Raw genomic sequence first — 27,984 nt, 5'->3', positions numbered from 1 at the left:
ATAAAGAAAAACTTAATATATAATTAAAGGTGCACATATAAGAATCATGCAAAGAAACAAACTAATCACACCAATGAATACATGCGTGGGTTGACAGTAGCAAAATGTCACAATTAATTTTCAAAATCTTATTACTAGTGTTAATGCCATGTGTATATTTACAGATAATAAAGTTTGATGGCAGAACTGGAACTTATATCTATGTAAATACAGCAAAAATAACTGAAACAATTGTAAAAAATAAAACTATACATAATGCAGATCCTAGTCCGATACCAATAGGAGCAGCATTACCTGCTGTCTTGGCAGCCATTTTAGCTGCTTCATGTCGTCCAGCATTTGAGTGATAGTCTACCTACATAATTACAGCATATTCAAGCTACATATTAATTGTACATATCAAGCATACATGTGGCTATTGCAAGCAGTGTTTAAGGCTCTATATTTGCAGATCAAAGCTGGGTCACTACAAACATACTTTTATTTTCTTGTGAAAAATTTTGAAGGTTACACATAATTTTCTTAGTGCATTCACTATTTTCATAGCATGTAAAGTGAAGGGATACTTTGTGTGTATATAAATTTCTTTTGGAGGCTTGTACAATCAGATAAATTATACACACTGAATTCAGTCATTATTTCAACACACTTTAAGCAATAGCTAACCGAATATTCTAGGTGAATGAATAATAGTATTGTACAGGCTTGTTATAGTTATTGCAATTTGATCACATGTAGGATATCAAATGATACACAGCAAATTCAGCAATGCTGAAACAAGAGCCTTAATATATTTAAGGCTTATTATTATTATTAAGAAATTAAGTGTGTGACTTGATCCTACTGCAGCTAGTGCATGCATACTTACTTTTATTGAATATATTAGTGCCACAATCCCTATAGGGAAACATAAAAATATAGCAGCGATTGAGCAAACCCTGAAGTTGTCGATAATCACAGTACGTTGGGTTGCTGCAACCTAAAATTGATACACATACATATATAACTTAAGCTCAAATGGGTTAGTTGTATCAATTCCAGGGGCGTATTCAGGGGGGTGGGTTTCCTGAGGTTCCAGAAACCCCTTTTGAAATTTGAACTTGTGGGCTTGCAGCAACAACACTAAAGTGAAACCATCGTAGTTTGAATATACAGAAAGATGGGAATAGAGCAGAGCTAGCTACAGTTTATGTAATAAGAAACTTGTTTAAAAGGTTTTAGGAAGACCAAGTCCAAGAGTATGAATTTAACTATTCAAGGAAAACGCTAATAAAGATCAAGATACTCTAATAGAGCAGACAGATGTATTCTAATAAAGCAGTCTAAAGTACAGTAACAGAACATCCATAACAGATTGCAGGTAAGAATAATGTAAATGCAGTATTGTAGTGCCAGATCCAAATAGCTGTAATTATATCCAAAATTCTCCAGTTAAAGAATCAAAATTTAATGTTTCATAATTATTAAAACCATAATTGATAGAACCTAAAGGGAACTAAGCAACTAAGCACATATTGAAGACGGCCATAGTTTGCATTATCCATAGAGTACAAACTAGTAAATTGTGAAGCGTTTAATGTTTGAAATCTGTCAGCAACTGGGGCTGTGCCCCAGACCTCTGCATCAAGTTCACTATCAAATTTGGAAACCCCCTTGGAAAAATTCTGGATATGCCCCTGAATCCCTATAATATATTATGCTATGTGGTTAAACCATTGTGGTGATAATGTAGCTAGTGATTCATTGACTGCCATACTGACTTAGTAAACAGACTCAGTATGGACATGTATAGCAATGCAATACTGGTATCATAGTGGCAACATATGTGATCGGATGGGGTCTTATAGCCTTTCCAATTGCATGTACTTGGCAATCCATAACTTGACTGGTGAGTATGGTACCAGCCTGAAATTGGTCACTGTACACTCTTAACACAGCACTATTCCTGGATGTAATTTTAAGACAAACACAAGATGAGTTATGACTTGTCAAACTTGGAAATTTGGAAAGGCTATAAGACCCCTTTTCGCAGATCCGGTCACATATTATGACATTTAACCCTATGATAAAACCAGGCTTAAAGTTTTTCCAATTGGCACAAGTTGACAACTGTATTGTGGCAGCTCAGGGGTGGATCTAGGGGAGGGGCTTTGGGGGCTGAAGCCCCCCTCCTTCACTTTTAGACTTTACTTGATATGAAGATTATAATGAACTTTTGTCTTAGCATAGTTATAATGATCACTAATAGTGCAAATACTCATTAAATCCACCTTATAACCACCTTTTGAAGGCATTATCACTGGATTTGTACTTAAGGTACAACAAGGGCCTGTATCACTTTGAAGTGCACTCATTTGTTTAAAAGGCCTTCATTGTAACTGATTCATCAATACTTGTACAGTCATTATGTACTTAACTGAAAATGCTCTGAGATTCAATCTTGTACATATCAGTCAAATTTCAAAGTTTTCTAGTTTGTGATAGGGTGTTGGTTGTCTGAACTTACCCAAACCTTTCATTGACAAAATATGCTGCAGGGCTACCTAATCTAAAGGACAGTATATAAAATATTTAAAGGCAAAACAAGCATTTGTATGTGGAAATATCTCCAAATTGCGATATTTTAGCATCTATTTTTCAAAATTTTCCTGGGGGGATGCCTCCAGACCTCCCTAGTTCCAGCATGCTTTAAGGCATGCTTTGCACACCTTTACATGAGAGATTAGTACCTTGAGTTAGCCCCCCCTTCCCCCTTGTAAATCCTAAATCCACCCCTGCAGCTACTGTTGCACCAATATAGATTTTGCTGATATTCCAATAACCAGCCGATAGATATTGAATAATATTTTCATGCCGATAAACATAGCCAATCCGATATGGTACTACAAGGGTATCTTCCTGCAAATTTTACTAGAAATTTGATTATAAAGGACCAATTTAGCTTATTTATATTGCTACAAATATAGTTGATAATACATTTAAGTAGTAACAACAACATTGTAATGCAGGAGATGCATCATTTGATGCACATGAGCATGTATTTCTAAATAAATACATATATTTGTATCTGCTGCTTTTTCTGTCATGGTACTGATCCAATACCGATACACAAAAATACAGCCGATATATGGTTTTTCCGAAAAATGATCCAATTACTGGTGCAACACTAGCAGCCATAGCTATGATAATACCACAATATTATCACACTTCCATGTATGCTTTTAATGAAATTGTATGTAGAAATAGTCTACCTTTTTGCAACAATGTAATGCTGTCTACATGACACTTTTGTAGTGTATATGATTCACTGTTAATAGTATTTTTCTACATTGTAATTATCCATGGCATAGTCATAATTTGTCCCAGCTGCAGAGATACCTTTAATCAGGTCCTATAACATACAACCGCTTATCAATCTTATAAGCGTATACCAGATAGCACAAAGACACCAAAGTGTGTCGTGCAATCAACAACTGTACTGTTATATACACACTCAGTATTCAGAAGCTTTTATATATTGTTCATAGAGTTGTGTTTGTAAACATCAAACCTGTCTGTTGGTACTCCGTTGTTGTGGTCTCCAGGATGTTGAGTTCTGAGGCACTACTCTCACAGCAGCAATGGGCTCAGTTTGCACTGGAGGATTGACATTATATGTAACAGCAGAGGTGATGTGATGTGAAAGTGCTTCGTTGTAGGATGGAGGTGCACCAGAAGGATACACATCTTCATATGAGGGTGGAATCACATCAGTAACCGGATACACTGATAGTGGTAACACATAACATAACAATATGCAAATGTGTTTAAAATACCATGCTTGTATGGACACACAACTAAACCTTCAAAAAAATTGTAGTGAGGTGCTATATACTTAGCTTGTCTAATAAATTAATCATTAGCTCCTTTATGACAGTTCATATGTGGTTATTGCACTAGAATAACTGACTGTTATATTAGAGCTCCTGAATGCTCTATTAGAGTATACATTTACTGTGAACATTTTTGTCTGGAAAGTGCCAGGTCCACCAGACCTACTCTATAATGTCCTTTTTTGTGCATACTCTTCACAATCAGATGTAATCAGTCAGTATTAGTACTAGTAATAGCATGGGTAGCAGTGAAAGTTGGGATAAATACCACGAGCGTTGTATTGGAAATGGGGATTCGCCTCATGAAATTTATCCCCATTTCCAATACAACACTGGTGGTATTTATCCCAAATTTTACTGCTACCCATGCTATTACTAGTACTAATACTGACTGATTACATCATATACCATACTCGCTGCATATGCGCATGCTGTGTATTAGCGTTGCTATGTACGCAATTTGTCACTATGTATTAAACATGCGTCAACACTAATTGGCGCTACATTGTTAACATCAATTCTAGCCAATGAAATTGCAATTACAACTTTTTCACTGCTGTCAGTGAAATACGGGATAAATTTCACTGCTACTATTGAGACTTTTGTATGGGCAGTGAAACAGGTATGGTATTAATGATGTAATCAGTCAGTATTAATGATGTACAAATTAATGTATTGGTAGCTAGATAGATTATAGCTTGCTGCTGTGTGGTTTTTGCCTTAATTTTAGAAACTTAATGCACTGAACTATGTACTAAATATGGATCCTAAAAACTTCTCAGCTGTCCCTTTTATGCAGCTCTAGAATTTATCATGGTACAGTATTTAAAATGTATCCAATTGCGTGGTATGTTCATTGGTTGAATAAGCACAGCATACGTATGGTGAAATCTATTGAATGAGTATTGTGCATCACTGCATGATGAAAGAAACTGGTCATTCATCATCAGTCTCAAGCAGAAAAAATTCTAAAGATAGTGTCGTAAGGAGACAGTGTTGTAGTGTGGTTTAAGTTTATTTTTAAGTCAGGGAGTGTAGCTCCAAAAGACTAAGATTTTTACAGTTAAAAACAATGCTAAAAACCATTAAAACACTACAGCCAACAACCCTACATTGGTATCACAAGGAGCATTTTAATAATGTTGCCGTGAAGAAAAGTAGCTTTAAGCATGTCATGCTATTAATGGTTTTGCTAGTTTCATACATTTTTCTGAATTGGACTAACACCATTCTAGACATACCAGCATATGGTGACCTAACCATGAACAGTACCTATTAGTGCATGCAGTTCTTTTGCAGTAGTAAACCCGTAATTCGCTTTATTTCTGTGCAAAAATATTTTCGTATCATTTACATGAAGAATGACTGCTTTATTAGAGTAGTTCGATCTTGTGTAAAAATTTTCAAGTAAGACTTTTTTGTACAAGTTTTGCATATGAAAATTATTTTACAAGAAAAAAGCAAATTATGGTAGTTAAAGGTGGAGTCTGAAACTCAAAAAAATCCCTGTAGCTTGTCCTGTACAAGGTTGAACAATCTTAATGTTTCATGGAATATGCTCAAGGGTCAAGCCATAGATCTACATATGTTATACCTATAACACTGTACAAGGGAGTGTTACACAGGCACATGCTGTATTTTTATCTGCAACCGTGGTCAAGCAGACTTTTCAATGTGATTGTAATGATGGTCTTTCACGGCTATTGCTGTTAGAGAGGTGGGGCAATAATTAGATGGATCATTACAGTTCCCCTTCTTGAACATGGGACAGATATTTGCAGAAAGCCAATCAGAAGGAAGGATTCCTGAGTTCAGTGACTGCTCAAAGATGACTTGCAAAATAGGAACAATTTCAACAGCACAGTTCTTTAACAATTTTGTGCAATTTTAATAGCAACGTTCTTTAACATAAAGGGGGCAATTTTGCCAGGATGTTGGGCTTTGATTACAGGAAAATACAAGAAAATGTTTAATCAATATAAGCATCCATATACCAGGCTGGTGGAACCTAACATTGTTTACAAAATATTGAAGGTGAAGACTTATGTACTAATTACTCTTATTTTGTGAGATTCAATTTTATTATCCAACATTTGGCCTGGCCATTCCTGTAGCCTGTTAATATCCTCTTGTATGGGGTTTTACTATCCTCTGGAGAATGAATCTCGTAAAACAATAAGAAGTGTTATATCCCTACTGTGCATTACCATTATGGTATATTGAGCACAGTAGGGATATAACACTTCTTATTGTTTTATTGTGATTGTTCAGCGTTGAAACCGGGTCGGGTCATCCGGGTCATATTTTCTCCGGGTCATCCGGGTCTGACCCGGTTTACAATTTATCCGGGTCTGACCCGGATTGGATCACGTGAGAAACGAAATTGTTCGTTTGACGACGTGGAAACTTATAAACGCTTTCGCGTAGCTCTTTCGTGAGCCACGCCCACTTATCGCATTACCAACATACGCTCAGCCACGCCCATTTGTTAGTAAGTGTAGTATGTAGCACGAAACTGAGGGTATCTATGGTGAGGGGTAGCTATTGTCAGTAGGCGAAGACCTTTTTTTTTTTTTTTTTTTTTTTTTTTTTTTTTTTTTGGTCTTCAACCTACAGCTAGGCTGAAGTTGCAATATTTACTCAACACGAATGGAACGCTCAAAATGTAGACTCGTTCGCTCGCTCGAGACTAGCTGAAACACGTCTCGGCTTTAATTAATCCGGGTCACATCCGGGTCAGCAGTAGTGACCCGGTTTCAACGTTGTTGTACACTACTCCAGCTTGTTTCAGTACTTTTCATCGATGTGTTATGGTCCCTACTCTAGTTAAAATTCCAATTTTTTCTGTGTATTTGTTAACTTTTTTTTGTAAATAATTATTATGACTGGTGAACTCACGCATACTGCATCTGAAATGGCACTGCACGCCCCAGTTATCGTTTGAAAAGTAAAGTATCCATTATGCTTCATTGTCAGCTATGTTCAACCTGTTACGCAGCATTTCGAATCAAGAACTGTTCGAAAAGCACCTCTGCTATCAAAATAGCCACTATGACAAATACGGACGATTTCCGTTACGAAGGGAAGCCATCACGTGCTATCGCCAAATCAACACTTTTCGCTGTCAGCAAAGATGAAAGGGACACAAAGGAGGACACTGGTAAGTCCATGAAGAATGCATTGTGCGTACTGCGGTATGCCAAAAGGCACCTGTCGGGCCGAAGCGACGTCGAACAGTGAAAAAATCAAGCCCGTAGCTTTAGCCATTATTGAGTTACGCTTGTCTGGAGGCATTAGTCAGTCATTCAGTAGAAAATTCCGTTACATAAAATATTTTTAAAATTCCTTAGCAACTTGTTGAAAGCATTTCGGGTCGATCTGAAAGCTTGTTTGGGCTTAGTTTCACCTAACCAATACTGCCTCATCGTCGTCAGGGAAAATTGAAGCTGGTTTTTGGGTGATGTTATTCCGTGGACCACGCCGGCCTACTCCTTTGTGGTCCCTACTATTGATACTATCGTAGTGTATGATAATAAAAGGTCCCAAGAGAAAACAGTGATCTGACCATGTGAAACTAGTTTAAATGATACTTTTTGCATACTTGAAAATCTATTAATAGCTATTGCAGTGTTCAGTTGCAATGTTACTTGAATGTCAGCAATGGCCTTGTCAGTGCATAGAGGCTGGGTGATCACTCCCCATTGACAGCACTGAATATTGTGGCTGTGGATATCCGTGTTGTAATATTACAATATTCCACTCCATAATGAACCATGTCCAATGTAATGACATTTGAATTGATAACTAGCACGGATTAAGATGAGGGTTTTCTTCCCAGACACAGCTAATCTCACTAATGGAGGACATATCCAATGCTATGGATGATGGATTTCAGACTAATGTAATTTTGTTGGATTTTAGCAAAGCATTCTATACTATCCCACATGTACGTCTTCTCAATAAACTAAAATTAATAATCTTGTTTAAATTGGTGGTTTCCTCAACACATGCAGTCTGTTGTTGTTATTCGTACTACCTCTCTACCAGTGTCTGTAATATCAGCTTTGCCTCAAGGTATCATTTTAGGTCCCTTAATGTTTTGTATCATGTATATCAATGATATTGCTAATGGAGTGCCTTGCATCTTCCTGGCTATCAAATCTGAGAACGACTAGCTCTGTCATCCTTCAAAATGACCTCGACTTGCTATCCTAATGGGCCACGGTTTGGCAAATGAAGTTCAATGTGTACTAATCAGATGCTCCAGTCACCTACCCTTTAGATAACCACATTCTAGGGATGAACACATTTATTCCTATTTGGGTGTTTTGTAAGTATTGAACTGTCTAAGACAGAACTTGAGCAACTGTTCTTCTTCTTCTGATTACCTCATCATAGTTCATCCCATCATGGATTGTGTAGCATCAGTCTGAGATCCACATCAACAATTGCCATCTAAACCATAGATAAAGTTCAACATAGAGGGGCCTGGTGAGTTGTGTCTGATTATGATAGATTTAGTAGTGTATCAAACATGTAAAAAACTTCAAAGTGTCCCACACTTGTATCAAGGCATAAGATCAGCAGACTGCAAAAGGAATCCACAACTTATCTGGCCTATCAATACTATCATACTTCTTAACCACACAACCATGTTCAACTAGACAACACCACCCTAACCACTTCATCCATCTGAGTACACGTACCAGCTACTACTGGCACTCCATGAGCAATTGTCAAATAATTTGTCAACTTCAGTGCAAGCGAGCCCCACACTAGTGAGTCAGCAGTTTAATGGACACGTTTATGATAAATTACAAACAAATACGAAGTTAATTGGTGCTATCAAACATCACACGATAAATTACGTTATGAATCCTGACACTACTCATTGAGACTTCCAGTATCCTTCATCAGTATTAATCAAAAATGGGTGAATCGTAAATTCATTAGTGCCCTTGGAAAAAATACTAGAGGACACTGAGACTCGAGTGAAAGGAGAATGGAAGGTGCTACTGTTGAACACTCCTGTGAAAGTCAAGAAGACAGATGTAGATGAAGGCATAGGGAACTGTACAAAGACGCGACAAAGAAAGTTTAGAACAGAAACAAGCAAGAGTAGCCAGACAGCGAGAATACCAGACAGAGAAAAGCTAAGATGACACCTGAGCATCATGATAGTTTATTACAACAAAGAAGAGAAAGGTATCATAAACGGTTTCAAGAACGCCTTCATGAAGATGTGCAACACAATGTAAGTACTTCATCTGAACCACTGCATAATAACCAATCACTTGTATCAGCAAATAATGTGACTATGCTCCTCCCAACAAATGAGACCACTTTAATGCAATCCAATTCAACGTCAGGTGATAACCCTAATCCATCAGCAGATAATTTCCCTTGTCCATCACGAACACTCTTGGGTCCTTTATCACCAAATATTTTGTTGCCATCAATGTGCACTCCATCACCACCATCATCAAGGAGCACTCTATCACCTCCGTCATCAAGGGATACTCCATCACCACTATCATCAAGGAGTATTCCATCACCGCCATCATCAAGGGGTACTCCATCGCCACCGTCATCAAGCATCACCATAATTTTAACTTAATACTTTGTAATTTGTCTCATATATACATGGACTAGCATTGGTACCTGCCCTACCTGCAGGACTATAATGCTGGAAACAGAGACCAAGTATTAAACACCAAGTGGTTATGTAGCATACATGACAATGTTGCTTTTTAAAAACATGAGGTTTGTTTTGTCTGCCGTTTTGACAGGAATGTAGCTCAATTATTCAGTGAGTCTTCCCTACCAGTGCACTGTTATTGCACATGTTGTAAAGAACAAACATAAAGTATTGGTATTTGCTTTACATGCAGGACAACTAATGTGACATGATAACATATTGTGAACCAGGCCAAGCATAAATATTATGGTAGCATGCATGTTGATAGTCCATGATCCTTATACCATCTTTCATATAGTGAACATACAGGGTTAGTTAATAAACTACATGCAAGTTAAGGCAATGCCTACATGACAGGTGGTATACACATAGCACAGTTTCAGTTTCTACATGACATTTACCTTACTGTCAACAAAAATAAATATTTTACTGTCAACAAAAAGAAATGAACTTGCACATAATTTAAAGCCAACACAATTTGTAATTACAGTTTGGCAAGCAAAGTTTCAGAACTTGCCCTATGCTATGTACATAACATTTTAATGTTATAGTGACACATAGCTATACCTCTTGCCATACAAAACCCCACACGGGTGCCATTAATTTTAATTATGACCTTTAATGTATGATCCTTTAAGCAGATCTAGATCTAGAGTGTAAGCAGGATTAGTGAAATAGTTGTGCCAGGTCAAGCAATTGCACACACAGTTCCTCAGTGTAAACTATATGGTATATGCATTGTGCCAGTAATATTACACTTTTCAGATACACAGTAGTACCTGCCCAATCATGCAATTAAGTTGTTTATTTTCTATAGCAGTAATGAGTAAAGTGTCATACAGATTAAGTGTGAAAGAAGCTTTTATATCACAGCATGTTAATGGTGTGGATTATTGCTTTGCCATATTTGGCAATGTGTAATGATTCATATCACGGTAGTTATCAGCGTAGATTACTGTTTTGCCATACGTGTGCCAAGGATGGTTTATGTCACAACAAGTTATCCAAGTAGATTACTGTCTGGCCACATGTAACTGCACTGATAAATGATGGGGATGCCAGTGATGGTGAACACATAGATGAATGGGGCTGGGGAAGTGTCTCGGAGGATGACCTGGATGATGATCAATATTGGACAACTTCACACAATGATGAAGTTTGCAGTTTTCCCATACATTATCTATGGGAGGGGGTGACAGTTGCCCCTTCTGGGCAATCACATGGATAATGTATGAGAAAGCCGCAAATTTCAAAATGTCATATCTCATGATCTATATACTCCATCATTTTAAAATTTGGAGAGGTTAATTGTGAGATTCACAGCTACAAATAATGTTAAATTGAGAAATGACATCAATTGAATTTGTTGTTTTCCCACACATTATTTGTGTGATTGCCCAGAAGGGGCAACTGTTGCCCCCTCTCATAGGCAATGTATGGAAAAATGACAAACTTTAAAATGTTATATCTTATGACCTATATATGCTATCCTTTTAAAATTTGGAGATGTTACTATAGACATTTACCCCTACAAATATTGTAAAATTCAGGTTGCTAGTGGCAACTTCAGCTATTATGAAATTCATCCATTGTATATCCCACTGACTTGCTGACTACACCTGTGAATTTTTTGTTGTTGTTATAATTGTAATTATTATTTTACACTAGTCATGAACCACGATACATAATAGGGATCGGGGCAAACATTTTCAAAACTCTCTAATAGAACGCATGCCAAAAGCAGCCTTCCAGGCTTTGTATGCATTTCAAAAACCTTCCAGACCTTCCTCTAGCGTTGTAAATACTGACCTGGAAGTATAAAGCACAAGGGAAGTGGTTTTGGGAGTTTTTAAAAATTTCCAAAATTGTCCCAAATCTCCATCTTCTTCTTGTTTCGTGCGTCTACAGCCCACAGGAAGTAGATATCAACACTAAAAATGTATGGTGTATTTTAAAATTATTCCTACCCTGGTATCAAAATCTTTATTTCTAAGGCAATTGCGAGATATAGAGCAAGAGTCATGGCTTTGAGACACCGGCAACACCATAAAAGCAAAAGTAACTTACAGCAGTTTAAAAAATGCCATTTGAAGCAATGCACGGGACTAAAACGCATCAAGATGTATTAAACTAACCATTAAAACATAAATGCTGCTCTCTGAAATTTGTTTCTGAACATTTTAGAGTTCTTCATGAAGGGAGTGTGGCACATAGCCTGTCACTGAACCGCATTCCAGACACTTTCCTAAGGGCTGCTACAGCCGTTTATCAGTCAAGAATTGACGTAACAAGCCTCGTAAGCTATCAGAAATAGTGTAACTCTTCGAATTGAAAAGGGTTAGTGTCTCCTTTGTATGCGATCGAAAATTAAGAGCAGCTCCAGGCTTTGGGGGAAAGAATTTGCATCCAGTATATGTATCAGGCCTTATAAGTTACCGGAAATTACAAAATTAAAAAGAGGGCGTGTCACCTTCATATATGATATGATTGAAAGATTGAGAGCAGTTGTCTTATAAAGGATCTGCATGAGAGAAGACTAAATAATAGCTACGGATAGCTACTTTTTACAGATTGGTAGGGTTTTCTAGCTATATAATTACAGTGCCATCAATGCCTTTATTGTTGTGGATCAAAGCATTTAACACATAGGGTGAATACAGCCTGTTGCATGATTATGCCTTTTCAGAGTCTATAGCTATTTCATAAGACCGATCATGAGTAAACACTCTACCTGTAGCTAGTAGACAGATGCTTGAGCATCATGGAGCAAGCCTTCATAATATACTATATAAAGACAAACGATAGTGTGTTGTGCGGCCAAGTAGACTACGGGTGCGCGACAGACAAGTGTGTATCTTACAGGAACCAGGAAAACGTTGTTTTCACGCATCTGTAGCTCGATAGTGCCTGACCGGAAGTTAACCATTTTTGCTGTGGTAATTCCCTAGGGGTGGGGCACCTCCAGTTTCAAATTTGAGCTGAATCCGCCAAGCCATCACTGAGATATGCGTCTTCAAAGTTCGTCTTAGTTTCTTCGTATTTTTCTTCTTATTCTTCTTTTCGCAACACTTAGAAAAATTGCTATAACTGGCACATGCTTTAGTTGATTTTCCTCAAATTTGGAGGGCAGTAAGAATGTAATGAAGCACATTTACAGTCCAAGTTTTGTACACATCAGATAAAGTACCACTAATTGATCTATCCCAAACCCTCCAAACTATCAAATTCAAACTCGAGAATTATTTTTGGAATCGTTTTGTTAACAATTTTGACAGTAACAATCTATGTACTTTTTACTTCCGTTGCCCCTGTTCCAAATGTTTAAACACTCAAGCTCCTACAAACTATTTTACTTTTTAACTTGTACTGTTTGTAGCTACCCCTTTAATTATTATTTGTAGATATATATAGTCTAGCTAATTGTAATTTGTGCATGGGTAATTAATTATGGCTATCAGTGCAAGACACTGGTAGACCTTCAGGTCTGTAATTTAATAGTTACGATCTTAAGTTTAATCTTGTATTGATCTGTACAGTCCTGTAAAGTATTAATAAATAAATAAAGAACGAGAGACTTATACGCGATGTTCGAAAATTTTGATAGCGATTTTTTTGTCCCGTTTGAAGGGGTGACTTGAAAATCGGTCTGTACATGGAGTAATCTTCGTAGTGCAAACCTTTTGTGGTTTGAAACAAATCGCACTGATAGTCAAGGAGTTATAACAAAAACGCCAACCATATGTAAAATGCGCACGATCGAGTTTTGTTAATAAAAAGTAATACTTGCCACACCTACCAGGTAAACAAGTTAACGGAATCAGCTGAAATCAGGTAGAGAGGTAGACAAATCATTTAAGAACGACCTTTCAGTGGTTTACAAGGAATCAGACCACTGAGCTACAGTGAACTAGGTGTAACAAGTGCACGATCGAGATACTCTAATAGTGCAGTCACCCTAATAGAACATTCAGCTGCGCAATAAGTCACTCTATTAGAACATTCATCTACAATAAGGTCACCATGTAGAGAGTTCAGCTAACAAGTCACCCAATAGGGAGTTCAACTACAATCAAGTCACCCTTCAACTAGTATCAAAAACAAATAACTCTGTAGAGAGTTCTCAGTTACAAACAAGTCACCCTATAGAGAGTTCAACTACAAATAAATCACCCTGAAGACAGTTTATCAGCAAACAAATCTCCCTGTAGAGAGTTCAGCTACATTTCAAGTCACCCTGTAAAGAGCTCAGTAGAGATCAGCTAGGAACAATTCACCCTGTAGAGATCAGCTATAGAAACATATCAGCCTGTAGAGAGATCAGGTAGACTCAAGTCACCCTGTAGAGAGTTCAGCTGGAAACAAACCACCTGTAGAGAGATCAGCTAGAAACAAGTCACCCTATAGAGAATTCAGCTACATTTTGTAGAGTGTTTCAGCAAGCAACCCTGTGGAAAGTTCAGCTACAAACAAACTCTATCAGTAGAAAAATCAGCTGGAAGCAAGTTATCCTGCAAAGAGTTCAAATACATTTGAAGTCACCCTGTAGAGAGATCAAGTAACCTTGTAAAGAGATAAGCTACATTTCAAATCACCCTGTAGAGAGATCAGCTCAAAACAAATCACCCTGTAGAGAGATCTGGTAGAAACAAGTCACCCTGTAGAGATATCAGATAGAAATAAGTCACCCTGTAGACAGTTCAGTTGGAAACAAGTCACCCATAGAGAGATCGGCTAGAAACAAACCACCTAGAGAGAATTCAGGTACATTTCATAGAGTGATTCAGCTAGAAATAAGCAACCCTGCAGAGAGTTCAGCTACAAACTCTCTCAGTAGAGAGATCAGCTAGAAGCAAGTTATCCTGCAAAGGGTTCAACTACATTTGAAGTCACTCTGTAGAGAGAACAGCTAGAAATAATTAACCTTGTAAAGAGATAAGTTACATTTCAAATTACCCTGTAGAAAGATCAATTTGAAACAAATCAAAGACTTGGTAGAAACAAGTCACCCTGTGGAGAGTTCAGCCAGCAAGAAGTCACACTGTAGAGAAATCAGCTAGAAAAATCACCTGTAGAAATATCAGCTAGAAATAAGTCACCAAGTAGCGAGATTCGCTACATTTCAATCACCCTGTAGAAGGATCAGTTAGAAACAAGTCATCCTGTAGAGAGATCAGATAGAATGAAGTCACCGTGTAGCACTACCAGAGAACAGTGCCATCAATTACCTATGGATTATCCATGAATAGTCAAATAATCCCCATAAAGTGCCATGAAAGTCATTTCATTATTATTTCATGGTAATATCCATGCCATGAAATACTCAAAGTGGAGATTTCATGGTAATTTCATATTACTGACAAATTATTTCATGGCACAAGAAAATTTCATGGTTACAGTGGCCATGAATTTTCAAATTTTCATAAGCAGTGTCCATGAATTGTCAATTTTTTATAGGCAGTGTCCATGAAAACTACATAAAATTTCATGGTTTACCAGGGGTGTAGGAAGCATGGATGCCATGGGTGCTTGGGCACCCATAAATATTTATAGTTGCATAACTAACGGGTGTCAGCACACTGTACTACATATTACTGAAAAGATTGAGATACTCTAATAGAGCAGTCAATGACTTTTTTTTTGTCTTTAGCTTTACCACTGGGCACCCATAAGTCAAATATCTTCCTACGCCCCTGTTTACCATTGCAATTTCTCAAGCGCTTCCCTGGGAGTTTAGCTAGAAATAAGTCAGATCAACTAGAAACAAATCATGCTGTAGAGAGAAACAAATCATGCTGTAGAGAGATTAGCTACAAAATCACTCTATAAAGAGATCAGCTGGAAACAAGGTACCCTGTAGAGAGATCAGTGTGATAAAGTCACGCTGTAAAAGCCCAACTACTTTTCAAGCCACCCCATGGAGAGTCCAGCTATGAACAAATCACTCAATAGAAAGAACAGCTAGAAATAAATCACCCTGTACAGTATTCAGTTAGAAACAAATCTCCCTGTAGAGAGATCAGTTAGGCAAGTTACCGGTAACTGTTACCTGCAAGAGTTCAACAAGCATTTTTCAAGTCACCCTGTAGAGAGCTCAGTAGAAACAAGCAGCCCTGTAGAGAGATCAGCCAGAAACAAATCACCCTGTAGAGAGATCAGCTTGATCAAGTCACCCAGTAGGGAGTTCAACTACATTTCAAGTCGCCCTGTAGAGAGTGTAACTAGAAACAAGTCACTCTGTAGAGAGATCAGCTAGGAACAAGTCACCCTGTAGAGAGTTTAGTTGGAAACAAGTCACCCTGTAGAAAGATCAGCTAGAAACAATTCGCCCTGTAGAGATCAGCTAGAAACAAATCACCCTGTAGAGAGATCAGCTAGAAACAAGTCACCCTGTAGAGAGATCAGCAGGAAATTCAGCTACATTTCGTAGAGTGTTTCAGCTAGAAATAAGCCACCATGTGGTGAGTTCAACTACAAATCATTCACCATGTAGTCAAAGAGTACAGTTACACTGTGAGGCTCCCTGTAGAACTACATACACCATTCCCTGTAGAGTGTTCAGCTGCGAACAGTTCAACCTGTGTGATTTATTTTTATGATCAATCAACACAATAATGTTTGTAAATTATTACCTAAATGCACATGTAGCTAAACAAATCATTAAAATCTTCATAATAATCTTCTCTCTGTAGTAAGAAAAAGACAAGTTAAAAGAAATACCTAAAGCTGGCCATAGGCTGGTTTTACGTATGAAATTACAAAAAGAAGTGATATTAAATCAAAAACAGCCAAGCTGTAAAAAAGGGTGCGGTCTCCAAAAAAAACAAGGTGAAAAAAGATGTGAAATCAAAGGTGCGGCCAAGAAATGGTTGTGATGGCAGGTTAATGGCAAAAATTTTAATAATGACAATTCAGGTGAATTTGTGCCAAACTTGGAAGAGGCAACACAAATTCACCTGAATTGTCATTATTAAAATTTTTGCCATTAACCTGCCATCACAGCCATTTCTTGGCCGCACCTTTGATTTCACATCTTTTTTCACCCTGGTTTTTTTGGAGGCCGCACCCTTTCTTACAACTTGGCTGTTTTTGATTAGATTACTATATTACTGCAGTACTATATATTATTACAGGTTTTTGCAATTGAATTCGGCGACTTTGCAATTGAATTCGTCCCGTTTGCAATTGAGTTCGTCACTTTTGCAATTGAATTCGTCCCGTTTGCAATTGAATTCGTCCCGTTTGTACTAGTAATAGCATGGGTAGCAGTGAAATTTGGGATAAATATCACGAGTGTTGTATTGGAAATTTACCATTTCCAATACAACAAGAGTGGTATTTATCCCAAATTTCACTGCTACCCATGCTATTCCCAGTTAATACCATACGCATGCTGTGCATTAGCATTGCTATGTACGCAATTTGTCACTATGTACTAAACATGCGTCGAAACTAATTGGCACTACATTGTTAACATAAATTCTAGCCAATGAAATTACAATTACAACTTTTTCACTGCTGTCAGTGAAATAAGGGATAAATTTCACTGCTACTATTGAGACTTTTGTATGGGCAGTGAAACAGGTATGGTATTAGCAATTGAATTCGTCGGTTTTGCAATTGAATTCGTCCCGTTTGCAATTGAATTCGTCGGTTTTGCAGTTAAATTCGTCCTATGGTAACAAGAATGGCAGCTGGAGCAAACACGAAAACATGATGTAGCAGCTGCTACAAGAACTTGTTCAAGTACAACAGTAGTAAACAACTCTTTATAAGGCATTAATTCTTCCTCTACAGCCTCTCCAGCAACATTCCAAACTCTACTACGCCATTCGCGATGGGTGTGGTCACTCGCGAGCAAGCTAATTAACTTGTCAGACAGCTATCAGCTTCGCGTACTACCAGCTTCAATTACCTTCTAGTGTCTCAAGTGTAACTCTCCAAGGCATAAAATAGTTCATCTCTTAATGAACGGGTTGGTTTCTTGGAGCCGTTTTGTTTATGACGAATTGTAATGCAAACGCGACGAATTCTATTGCAAAACTGACTAATTCAACTGCAAAACTGACGAATTCAATTGCAAAACCGACGAATTCAATTGCAAACGGAACGAATTCAATTGCAATACCGACGAATTCAATTGCAAACGGGACGAATTCAATTGCAAAGGCGACGAATTCAATTGCAAAAACCTGTACTTCATTAATTTTCACAAACTAGAGGGGCAAAAAATTGTAAATTTAAACAAGTAGAACAGGGATCGAAGTTGTGATTCTGAAAAAAAAACTGCGTAAACAAGAAGTAATATGAATGGTGATTCACAACACATCAATACAAGCCAAGCAGCTTGATTTGTGTGCATTGAATTTAAGATTCCTATTTCGGTTTTTTGTTTGAACAGTCAAAATAGGAATCTTAAATTCAATGTACACAAAGTAAGCCGTTTGGCTTGTATTGATGTATTAAGCAGTACTGTGAATCACCATCCCTATTACTTCTTGTTTATGCAGTTTGTTGTTTTCAGAATCACAACAGTTCAATCCCTATTCTACTTGTTTAAATTTACAATTTTTTGCCCCTCTAGTTATTTCACACATGCCTATTTGTACCATATAGTGTCAATAAATCTTTTATGTAGCTAGCTATAGAATTAATATTACAAGTACACAGAAAAATATGGAATTTTCAACTAGAGTAGGGACCATAATGCATCGATAAAAGTACTGAAACAAGCTGGAATAGTGTACGATATATATTAAATTACAGTAAAACAATAAGAAGTGTTATATCCTTACTGTGCATTTCCATTATGGTATCTTGAACATGGTAGGGATATAACACTTCTTATTGTTTTACTGTGATTTAATATCATACACTACTCCAGCTTGTTTCAGTACTTTTTATCGATGTGTTATGGTCCCTACTCTAGTTAAAATTCCAAATTTTTCTGTGTACTTGTTTGTTAATTTTTTTGTAAATAATTATTATGACTGGTGAACCCACGCATACCGCATCTGAAATGGCACCACGCGCCCCAATTATCGTCTGAAAAGTAAAGTATCCATTATGCTTCGTTGTCAGCTATGTTCAACCCATTACACAGCATTTCGAATCAAGAACTGTTCAAAAAGCACCTCTGCAATCCACACATACCGAAAGAAATGGTGCCGAGTACCCCAGTTATATCAATTATTGTCTGAAAAGTGAAGTATCCATTATGCTTCGCTGTCGGCTATTTTCAACCCGTTACACAGCAGTATGAATCAAGAACTGTTTGAAAAGTTCCTCTGCTATCAAAATAGCCACTATGACAAATACGGATGATTTCCGTTACGAAGGAAAGCCATCACGTGCTATCGCCAAATCGACACTTTTCACTGTCAGCAAAGATGAATGGGATACAAAGGAGGACACTGGTAAGTCCACGAAGAATGCATTATACGTACTGTGGTATGCCAAAAGGTACCTGTCGGGCCGAAGCGACGTCAAACAGTGAAATAATCAAGCCTGTAGCCTTAGCCGTTATCGAGTTACGCTTGTCTGAAGGCATCAGTCAGCCAGTTACTTACTCAGTCAGTAGAAAATTCTGTTAAATAAATTATTTTTAAAATTCCTTAGCAACTTGTTGAAAGCGTTTCAGGTCAATCTGAAAGCTTGTTTGGGCTTAGTTTCACCTAACCAATACTGCCTCATCATCGCCAGGGGAAATTAAGGCTGTTTTTTGGGTGATATTATTTTGTGGGCCATGCCTACTCCTTTGTGGTCCCTACTATACAGTACTATCGTACTGTATGATATGCAACCAAAAGTTCATAATATTAATCACTGCTTGAAGAAATAATCTATTATTTCTCTCAGATCAAAGACTTGACCCTATCATTGCTTATCAATGATTCAATGAAAGCATTGCAGAGGTGTACATATGAACTTAACCTTGTAGCAGTGATTTTGCAAAGGCTATACTAGCAGTTACTACATAAATAATATTATAAACTCTTGACACAACTCCCTAGGTTGTTTCAGCAGTTTTTACTGCCATCAATACTTACAAAATACACACTCAGGCTCACCCCATGATGCTGTTAGTAGCTGTCTAGTATATTTTCTAAACAATTACTAGGCTGTACTGTAACTATTAGTGCTGAAACGAATAGCAATTTTTACTATTCGAATAGTTGTGAACAAAGCGACCGAATATTCGATTATTCGTATATGTAATAGGATGGATGGCTGTGGTATTTGGGATTAATAGTGTGAGCATTGTAAACAGGAAGGAGTAAAATAGTGCGAAGCGAAGCCGAGCACTGTTTCGTTCCTGTTTACAATGCGAGAACTATTAATCCCGAATACCACAGCCATCTGTCCTATTGCAAATTAATCCGACAACCATAGCAACTGTTACTAGGTAACAGAAATTCAAAAAATAACCACTGCAAAAGACCAATCACACTTAGCAACTGTTGCCTGGCAATCATTGCTATGGTCTCAAAACGACTTTTACCTTAGCAATGGTTTCCTAGCAACCGTTGCTAAGCAACCATATTGTGTCATACCTTGGGGCATCTATCACTATGGTAACAATAGTTGTCATGTCGGACATTTACTTCTAATATAAACACACCACACTATTTTAGCCAATCAAATTAGTATTATACATTTTTGTCATGGGACCTTGACAAACAAGTGTAATACTAATTCTATTGGCTAATCACTTGACGTATTTCAATATAATACGTCAAGCTGCTATTGAGAGTATTATACAGTAACACATTCAGTTGTTGGATTATTTAAGCTTATACATCTGTTAAATAAGTACTGAAACTTTTTGTAAGGGAGCAAGGTAAAGCTTAAGAACTATTTCTATCTTTTCTAAAATAGAATTTTTACAGCATAGATACATCACTTCATTCATAATCTCAAGTTTCAAGGCTGCCTTTTCCACCTGAATACAGTGTACAAAGTGCTAACAATTATTCGAATAGTGTGTTAACGAAATGAATAGTGCTATGCCGACCGAATAGTCAAATAACCGAATAATTATTTCAGCACTAGTAACTATGTATGTGCGTGATTTTCCTTGGGGCACTATCTGCCCCCTTTGCACATCAGTACACTGTCTGCCCAGAAATAATAAATAAATAGAGCAATTCCAGGGTTTTCATAGTTTGGTACAGAGATTATGGGTGCTAATGACTGCTTTTTTGTATTTAGTCTGTAGCTATTTACATAAGGCAGAAATGATACCTGTCAACAAGGTTTTTCAATCAGCCGGGTTGGGCTACAAAATTGACATAATGTTGTTAGTGATGTCAAAACCCTGCAAAAATCATGGAATTTTTTTCTCCCATAAATTGCATAGCAAGAGCGGCACAATGGTTGCGCGTCCTGTAGACAGGTTAGACGGTAGGTTCATTGGTTTCATAGCGTCGACTTAATAAATATGGTGTTCTTCTGGTGAGTTGTTTTTGTGATCAGAACAAAAAGACGCTTAGTCAAGCTCCAATGTTTGTTCTTTCCATAGAAAACCTATGGGAAAAGAGTATCATTGTTTGTCATGTGGAGAAGTGGTCCAGCTCATGGGTAGAATGGTTTTTGCTCATTGCAAGATACAACTTAAATGTTTATGATAGTTTATTGGCAATGCTATGCAATTCATAATACAAAGTGACGTAATTCCACATACATCACTTGTTTTTGTTTTGTGCCATGGCTACCAATGGTACTCAATAGAGATGTCTGGAGAACCACTTACAACAGTTACTATTATTACAATAGCAAACATGGCAAACCTATATATCAAACTGCAGTATTTTTCATTCCTTAAAAGGTGCTGTAGCTAGCTAAAATCAAGTTTCTTCTACTTTTAAAAATCATGTGACCTCGCTAAGAAGTTGATTTTAAGTTGCTTCTACACATATGTAGCTAATCTCTACGAACTATAATAGTAAAATTTGGTGTATTTTGACCACTTTGGTTGACAATTGTCCTCGCAATTCCCAATGGCATGTTTTGATAGCTAGCTAGTGGCATTAGATGCTGGCTAGCTAGCATGCATCCAAGGGGTAGGTAACGACCTGAAATTTCATAGATCACTGCTGAATTATTTCTGAACGATGAAATAGCTATTGCCTGAAATTTTGTACATTTGAAAGATGAAAGTTGACGATCGAACAGATGTAATGGGAGTTTATGGAATTTTACAGAAATTTAAAATCACGTGATCTTGTACAATTAAATCTTTGGTACCTTGATGATGGTACATTGGTTAGTAATTGGTCTTCTCTATTATCTTTTTTGTCCCTGCCACTCGAGGACCTGAGTTCGAACTTCATTTGAACCCGTCCTGTTTTAGCTTTCTGAGAATTCCTTTTCTGAATGTTCTCCTGAGTCACTGGCTTGAAATTATTGGGTTCTCCACTTTGGGGTGATGACAGTTTCTTTGGGGAGTTTCCTTCTTCCCACATGAACAAGGTAGCTTCAATTCAGGACAAACTTGATGTATTGGATGACCCTCAAGTAGAACTCCATCTTTTATGTAGCTGTCTCAGCAGTTGTAAAATCATTCACTTACTTCATACTGTCCATTTTTCCATCCTGAAGCCTTTTCTTTACCAATTTGACCATAACCTTCACACCTGTCTCGGTCGTATTATGCAAGGCAGTCTTTCTGACTCTTCATGATGCCAAGCTTCTTTACCTTTTTGTTTTGGGAGCTTTGGGCTATGTAAATCTGTCCTTTCTGCTGCAGCTGCTTTTTTAGGCTCTTGTAACAACACCCATGATTTAGTTTCTACCATTCTTTCCGTGGATGCTGACCAGCTCAGTATCCCTGATGAGAAGGCTGCTGCCACTGTTTTTTCTGATTTCTCCAGTTATATAATTTCATTTATACAGCCTCTCAGCAAGACCTGCAGGCCACATTAGATGATTGTTTGACAGCTCTGGCACATCCCTCTGGTGCAAGTAGTGGCTGGCTTAAAGCTGATCCTCAAGCCTGTCTTGGTTTGGCCATACCTGGCCCAGAATTCATTATTGATCTTCGTCTATGGCTGGGAGTTTCTTTATTTTCTGTTTCTCCCTTGTGCACTTGCCTTTCAAACATCAGTAGCCTTGGTGACCATCTGCTAGGCTGCTCTCATGGCCCAATGAGAATCCGTCGCCATGATACTCTTGTTAACATCATTTATAATGCGTGTTCTTTATAAGGAACACCCAACTTCATATGATGGACTACGCCCTGGTGACGTTTTTCATCCTGACTTCCAGCATGGTCGTCCTGCTTATTTTGATGTCTCCATATATAGCACCACTCAGCCTGTTTTATTCCTCCTCTGCTTCCTGTGCTGGGGTGGCTGCTGCTGCTGGAGAGATTGCAAAGGATGAGAAGCATTTGGAAGTTGCATTGTGGAAGTGAAATCTGATTTTATTACCTTAGTGGTGGAAACTTTGCCTTTTGCCTTAAAGAATTTACAGACAATTGCTCACCGTACCACCCCCCCTGTAGTGGTGTTCCTACTAAGCTAGCTGCTCGAGCAACTTTCTGTTGCTTTATGGATGACCAATGCCAGGATGATCCTGAGGTATTGGAAACTTCAGGGTGCTGATGACAATCCCCTTAAGTATAGGTAGTATGTTTAGTCTATAGTTGTAGCTAGATAATGTATGTATAGCTAGATAATGTATGTAAAATTACTGAATTTTACGGATTTTTAATTTTTGAATACGGAGAAATATGAATTGAAAAGATGAACTATGGGCATTCATATTTGAAATTTCGCAGACGATTTCGGTTCGTTTAATACCTACCCCTCGCACGCATCACTTTTATTTTGGTTGACACTACCCCTACCAAATAACAGCGAAAAAGCGGTCTGACCACGCGAAACAACGTGCGTACCTGTGTTGATCTCTTGTGTCTCTATATGGTTGGCCATTCAGTAATACACACAGTTAGCTACGTATCTCTCCACGTCTTCTCAATAGTGCAGGATGGTTAGTGTTGAAACTATAGTCATCCTTATAAACAGAGACGGCGAACTTCGACGGATTCCCTCCCACGTGACGATTTGTTTACACAATGAGATTCCCAAACTATATAGTATGTTCACGTTGAGCTGAACCCTCTAAAACATTTAATAACTCACAGATGCAATTACACACGATCTTGAAATTTGGCTCATTTGTAGTACTGCTTGACCCGCTAAAAATATTTCAAAATCTTTTTGTTCAAATGTTTGACATAATATTTACGGCCAATCAAAATCTTCACAATACATTTCCTATGGGGAAGCCATATAAATACAGTGTCCATTACAGCCCTTTCCCGAACTTGTAGTGGAGCCAAACCATACGTGTCTATTGTTGACACCTATAGTATGTTCACGTTGAGCTGAATCCTGAAAAACAGCTAAAAATTAAAAGTAGATTTTTTTCTCAACCGAGTTAACATTTCAGCTAACCAGATGATTATTGGTAACAGCAAAGGTGTCAACAATAGACACGTATGGTTTGGCTCCACTACAAGTTCGGGAAAGGGCTGTAATGGACACTGTATTTATATGGCTTCCCCATAGGAAATGTATTGTGAAGATTTTGATTGGCCGTAAATATTATGTCAAACATTTGAACAAAAAGATTTTGAAATATTTTTAGCGGGTCAAGCAGTACTACAAATGAGCCAAATTTCAAGATCGTGTGTAATTGCATCCATGAGTTATTAAATGTTTTTGAGGATTCAGCTCAACGTGAACGTACTATAGTGATGTCATGGCATTAATTTGAGCGCATTCAATATACAGGAGGTTATAAAACTGCCAGCACAAATTAAACTGATGCATTCAAGAATTCAAGTTTACACTTGTAAGATGTGCAATCATCACTTTAAAAATAGAGAGAGAACCATCAATGATGATGAAAATAATGCATACATATATTATATATGATTATACAGTAACTGAAAGTGTGGTGTGTCCTCGGGCACACGCGACCACAACATGGAAGACCATAATGTGGGCGTGGCAAGGGGTGAAATTACAACAAAACACACAAAACAACAAACAAACAAAAAAATAATAACAGCGAATAAACAAATAGTCCTATGTATGATTCTACCAACCACTCAGCACAGTTCCTTACTAGAAAAATTCTTCTAAATGCAGTAATAGATAATCCAGCAGCTTCATCAAGTAACTTTCTACATTGAGACCGCAAGATTGCCGTAGCTTGTTGAATATAGCATTACACAGCGAAGACAGTGATGATTGTAAATGGCCAAGAACACTAATTTCAATGGCATTATAGTAACAAGGAGTTCCCAATCTATCCAGTTCTGATAAAATCTGTAAGTAATCTTCCTTGGTCTGCTTTCGATCTCTTGCAGATTCCAAATGTTGGATAGAGTCCAAAGGACACGTCAGCTCTAACAGCACAACATTTTCTGTTTCTCTGCATATGCAGACTACCTGTGTGTGCATGTATGCATGCATGCATGTGTGTGTGCGTGTTTGTATGTGTGTGTACAAGTAATCATATCAGATGTAGCAATATCATGAACCACGATAGTGGGTCACATAATAGGGATCGCCCAGGCCATTTTTTAATTTTTTTTTGCAAAAACTCTAATAGAACGCACACCTAAAATCCACCTTGGAAAGCATCCTCATACTCAAAACAACCCTCTAGTGGTTATTTGCAATGAGTATAGGCCCACTATAAGTATCAAGTGAAAAGGAAATAGTAGTCTATGTGTATTTCAGACAAACCTGAAATTTGCCATTTTGTTCATCTTCATAATTATTATTTTTGTTGGTTTCACTTACGTACACTATTAAAAATGAAGAGTAACCACAACTCTTAAAGAGTTCCCAGTGTAGGGAGGAATTAACACCCATGAAGAGTAATATTACTCTAAAGGAGTAACGCATGCTCTGAAGGTGGTGTCACTTACTCTTCAGAGTAATGGTTATTCTCTTCAGGATGTTGGTTACTCTCCAGGGGTTTTAAATCCTCCCCACACTGGGAACTCTTTAGAGTGGTCATGTGGTTACTCTTCATTTTTAACAGTGTAGCTACAGCATAAGTTATCCACTTTTCTAACTTCTCAGTTTGCCATTACACTATTGGCAGCAGCTCCGTATACTAAAGAAGCTGTTGAGCAATGATCTCATTATGAGCAGAGATTTATCATTCTGTATATTGTCACAAATCATAATTTCTGGTATCCTAGGCTATGGTTAGGGATGCAGCGATTATGCCAGCATAATTTCGGGCATAATAGGTATGTGTGGGAATCAGGAATTATGCTAGCATTTTGAGGTGATTATAAAGCTTTAACAGTAGGAAAATCTGCAAAATTGCACAATTCCATTAAAAAAGATCGAGATACTTTAATAGAGCAGTCTGAAACTCTAATAGAACACTGAATATTATTTACTCTAATAAAGCAGTCACATTGAAATGAAACACTCTAACACAGCAACCAGCTAGACTATTTGAAGCTTAAACATCAATGAAAATGGTCTGATACAGCATTAAACTGGCATTATTAGCCAATTATGGTGGCATAATTTTGGGAATAACTTTAGGCCACATAAACTTAATTATTAGTTTCTCATCCTCCTGTACTCAAAAAAGCAGTACAGGAGGGTGGATTTTTATTTTATTTTTTACTGACTACATAGCTGAATTAGCCAGCTAAAATGACTCAGAATGCAGTTTTCTAAGACTGCTCTAGCAAGGTACCAACTTTAGAAGGTGCTGGATAGCTGCACTCAGCCACCAGTGGTGTAAAAAAATCATTGATGAAATAAGGAGAAGGATGAGAAACTAATAATTAAGTTTATATGGCTTAATGAGCAATTCTCAAAAACGTAATAGGTGATTTTTAAAGCACTGCTCAAAAGCATAATGCTCAATATTTGGGGCATAATAGCCTCATGCCTAGCTATGGTGTATTTTGGATTTGGATTTTATTACTGTGTAAGGAAGCCATAAGGCTGATACAACACAGGGGGGTGCAACTGCATAATCCCAAATAATAAGCACAATACATTGTAAATCAAAGTTACATGATTGTTTAAATGTTCGTCCAGCCGCTAATCATACGTGATCATACAAAACTTAGGGGTAGTGCTTGGATGCCAGGGAACAGGTCGATGCACTATTCCTTGACTTTGCTAAAGCTTTTGACAAGGTGCCACATGAACGGCTCTGTCAGAAACTTTTGCACTATGGCATTACTGAAAAATTATTAGACTGGATTAAAAATTTCTTGTTTGATCAATCTCAAGTAGTGGTGGTTATTGGATACTGTAGTGATCCTTGTCCTGTTTTATCTGGAATACCACAAGGTACTGTTTTAGCACTCTTGCTGTTTCTACTGTTTATTAATGACATTGCACAAAACATCAACTGTACCATTAGGCTCTGTGCAGATGACATCTTGATATATACACTCTCTGTCTGACTGTCAACGTTTACAAAAGATTTACACACTCTACAAAACTGGGCAAATATATGGCAGATGAAGTTTAACCCTTCCAAATGATCTCCTTGGCATCTTATTATTTCCAACAAGCATCACATCCTTCACTATGACTATCATCTTTGTGGCCAACTAATTCAAAGAGTTTTACAAGCCAAACACTTAGGTGTAACATTTGACGAACATCTAAATTGGAAACATCACATTGCCAGTATTTGTAATAAAGCTAATACAGCCAAGTCCTTCCCGAAGAGAAACATTAATTACTGTCCAACAAATATCAAAGCTAATTGTTATAAGTCCTTTGTAAGACCAATCCTAGAGTCAGTAACCATCCCTTGTATGGTCACCACACCTACAATGTGATATTCAACAATTAGAAAAGATCAAACATATTGCAGCACATTATGTATTTAATGATTATTCATGAAATAGCAGTGTTACTAATATCAAGAGTTAATAATATAGAGAGGCCTCTCTTATTATTAACTCTTGCTAATATGCTTTCTAATCTCAAATGGCCTAAATCTAGATTAACGTCGTACCTACAACAAACTAGTGATATTTTTTAAACTTGTTGAAGGCATTATAGAGATCTCAACCTTGCAACTTACACCACTCACATCAATCACCAGGGAACACCACAAATGATACAGAATTCCACAAGCCAGCTATTCCTACACTCCTTTTTACCATCAACAATCAAGCTTTGGAACAATCTACCCAATCATTTAGTAACTACATCATCCTTAAACACTTTTAAAGAGCAATTGACTGATTATTTAATGATGTGATTTCTGTAGCTCAATTGAGTTTACACAGTAATAAATATAATAACATAAAAACTTAGGTGATACGAGAATTCATCTAGGGTAGAACATTCAATTTGGTAAATTGTTCCAATCAATAATGGTGTGAGGGAAGAAGCTTTTCTG

At 37.4% G+C, this 27,984-nt stretch overlaps 1 protein-coding gene across 2 annotated transcripts; it reads right to left on the bottom strand.

The window, feature by feature from the left end:
- Positions 1-38: 38 nt before the first annotated feature.
- On the bottom strand, positions 39-23,648 carry LOC136261614 (uncharacterized). 2 transcript variants are annotated; one of them, XM_066055642.1, is made up of 5 exons: positions 23,465-23,648; positions 3,551-3,765; positions 869-979; positions 295-355; positions 39-199 (listed from the first exon to the last, which is right to left on the bottom strand). In XM_066055642.1, exons 1-5 carry the CDS (start codon positions 23,499-23,501, stop codon positions 159-161), a joined length of 465 nt encoding a protein of 154 aa, XP_065911714.1. In that variant the 5' UTR covers positions 23,502-23,648; the 3' UTR covers positions 39-158. The 2 variants fall into 2 exon arrangements, with proteins under 2 accessions (XP_065911714.1, XP_065911713.1); XM_066055641.1 differs by having other exon boundaries at positions 39-355; positions 23,465-23,647.
- Between the last annotated feature and the right edge of the window lie 4,336 nt (positions 23,649-27,984).

The sequence above is a fragment of the Dysidea avara genome, chromosome 7 (assembly GCF_963678975.1).
Source record: "Dysidea avara chromosome 7, odDysAvar1.4, whole genome shotgun sequence".
Lineage (NCBI taxonomy): Eukaryota > Metazoa > Porifera > Demospongiae > Dictyoceratida > Dysideidae > Dysidea > Dysidea avara.
Note: the sequence above shows the minus strand (reverse complement) of the source record. Positions and strands in the feature narration are given on the sequence as shown.

Coding starts and splice junctions, on each gene's coding strand:
- LOC136261614 (XM_066055641.1), bottom strand. CDS start 23,501: ATGGCCAACCATATAGAGACACAAGAGATCAACACAG. Junction 3,766..23,464: donor GACACAAGAGATCAACACAG/GTACGCACGTTG, acceptor TACCACTATCAG/TGTATCCGGTTACTGATGTG. Junction 356..868: donor CACTAATATATTCAATAAAA/GTAAGTATGCAT, acceptor GTAATTATGTAG/GTAGACTATCACTCAAATGC.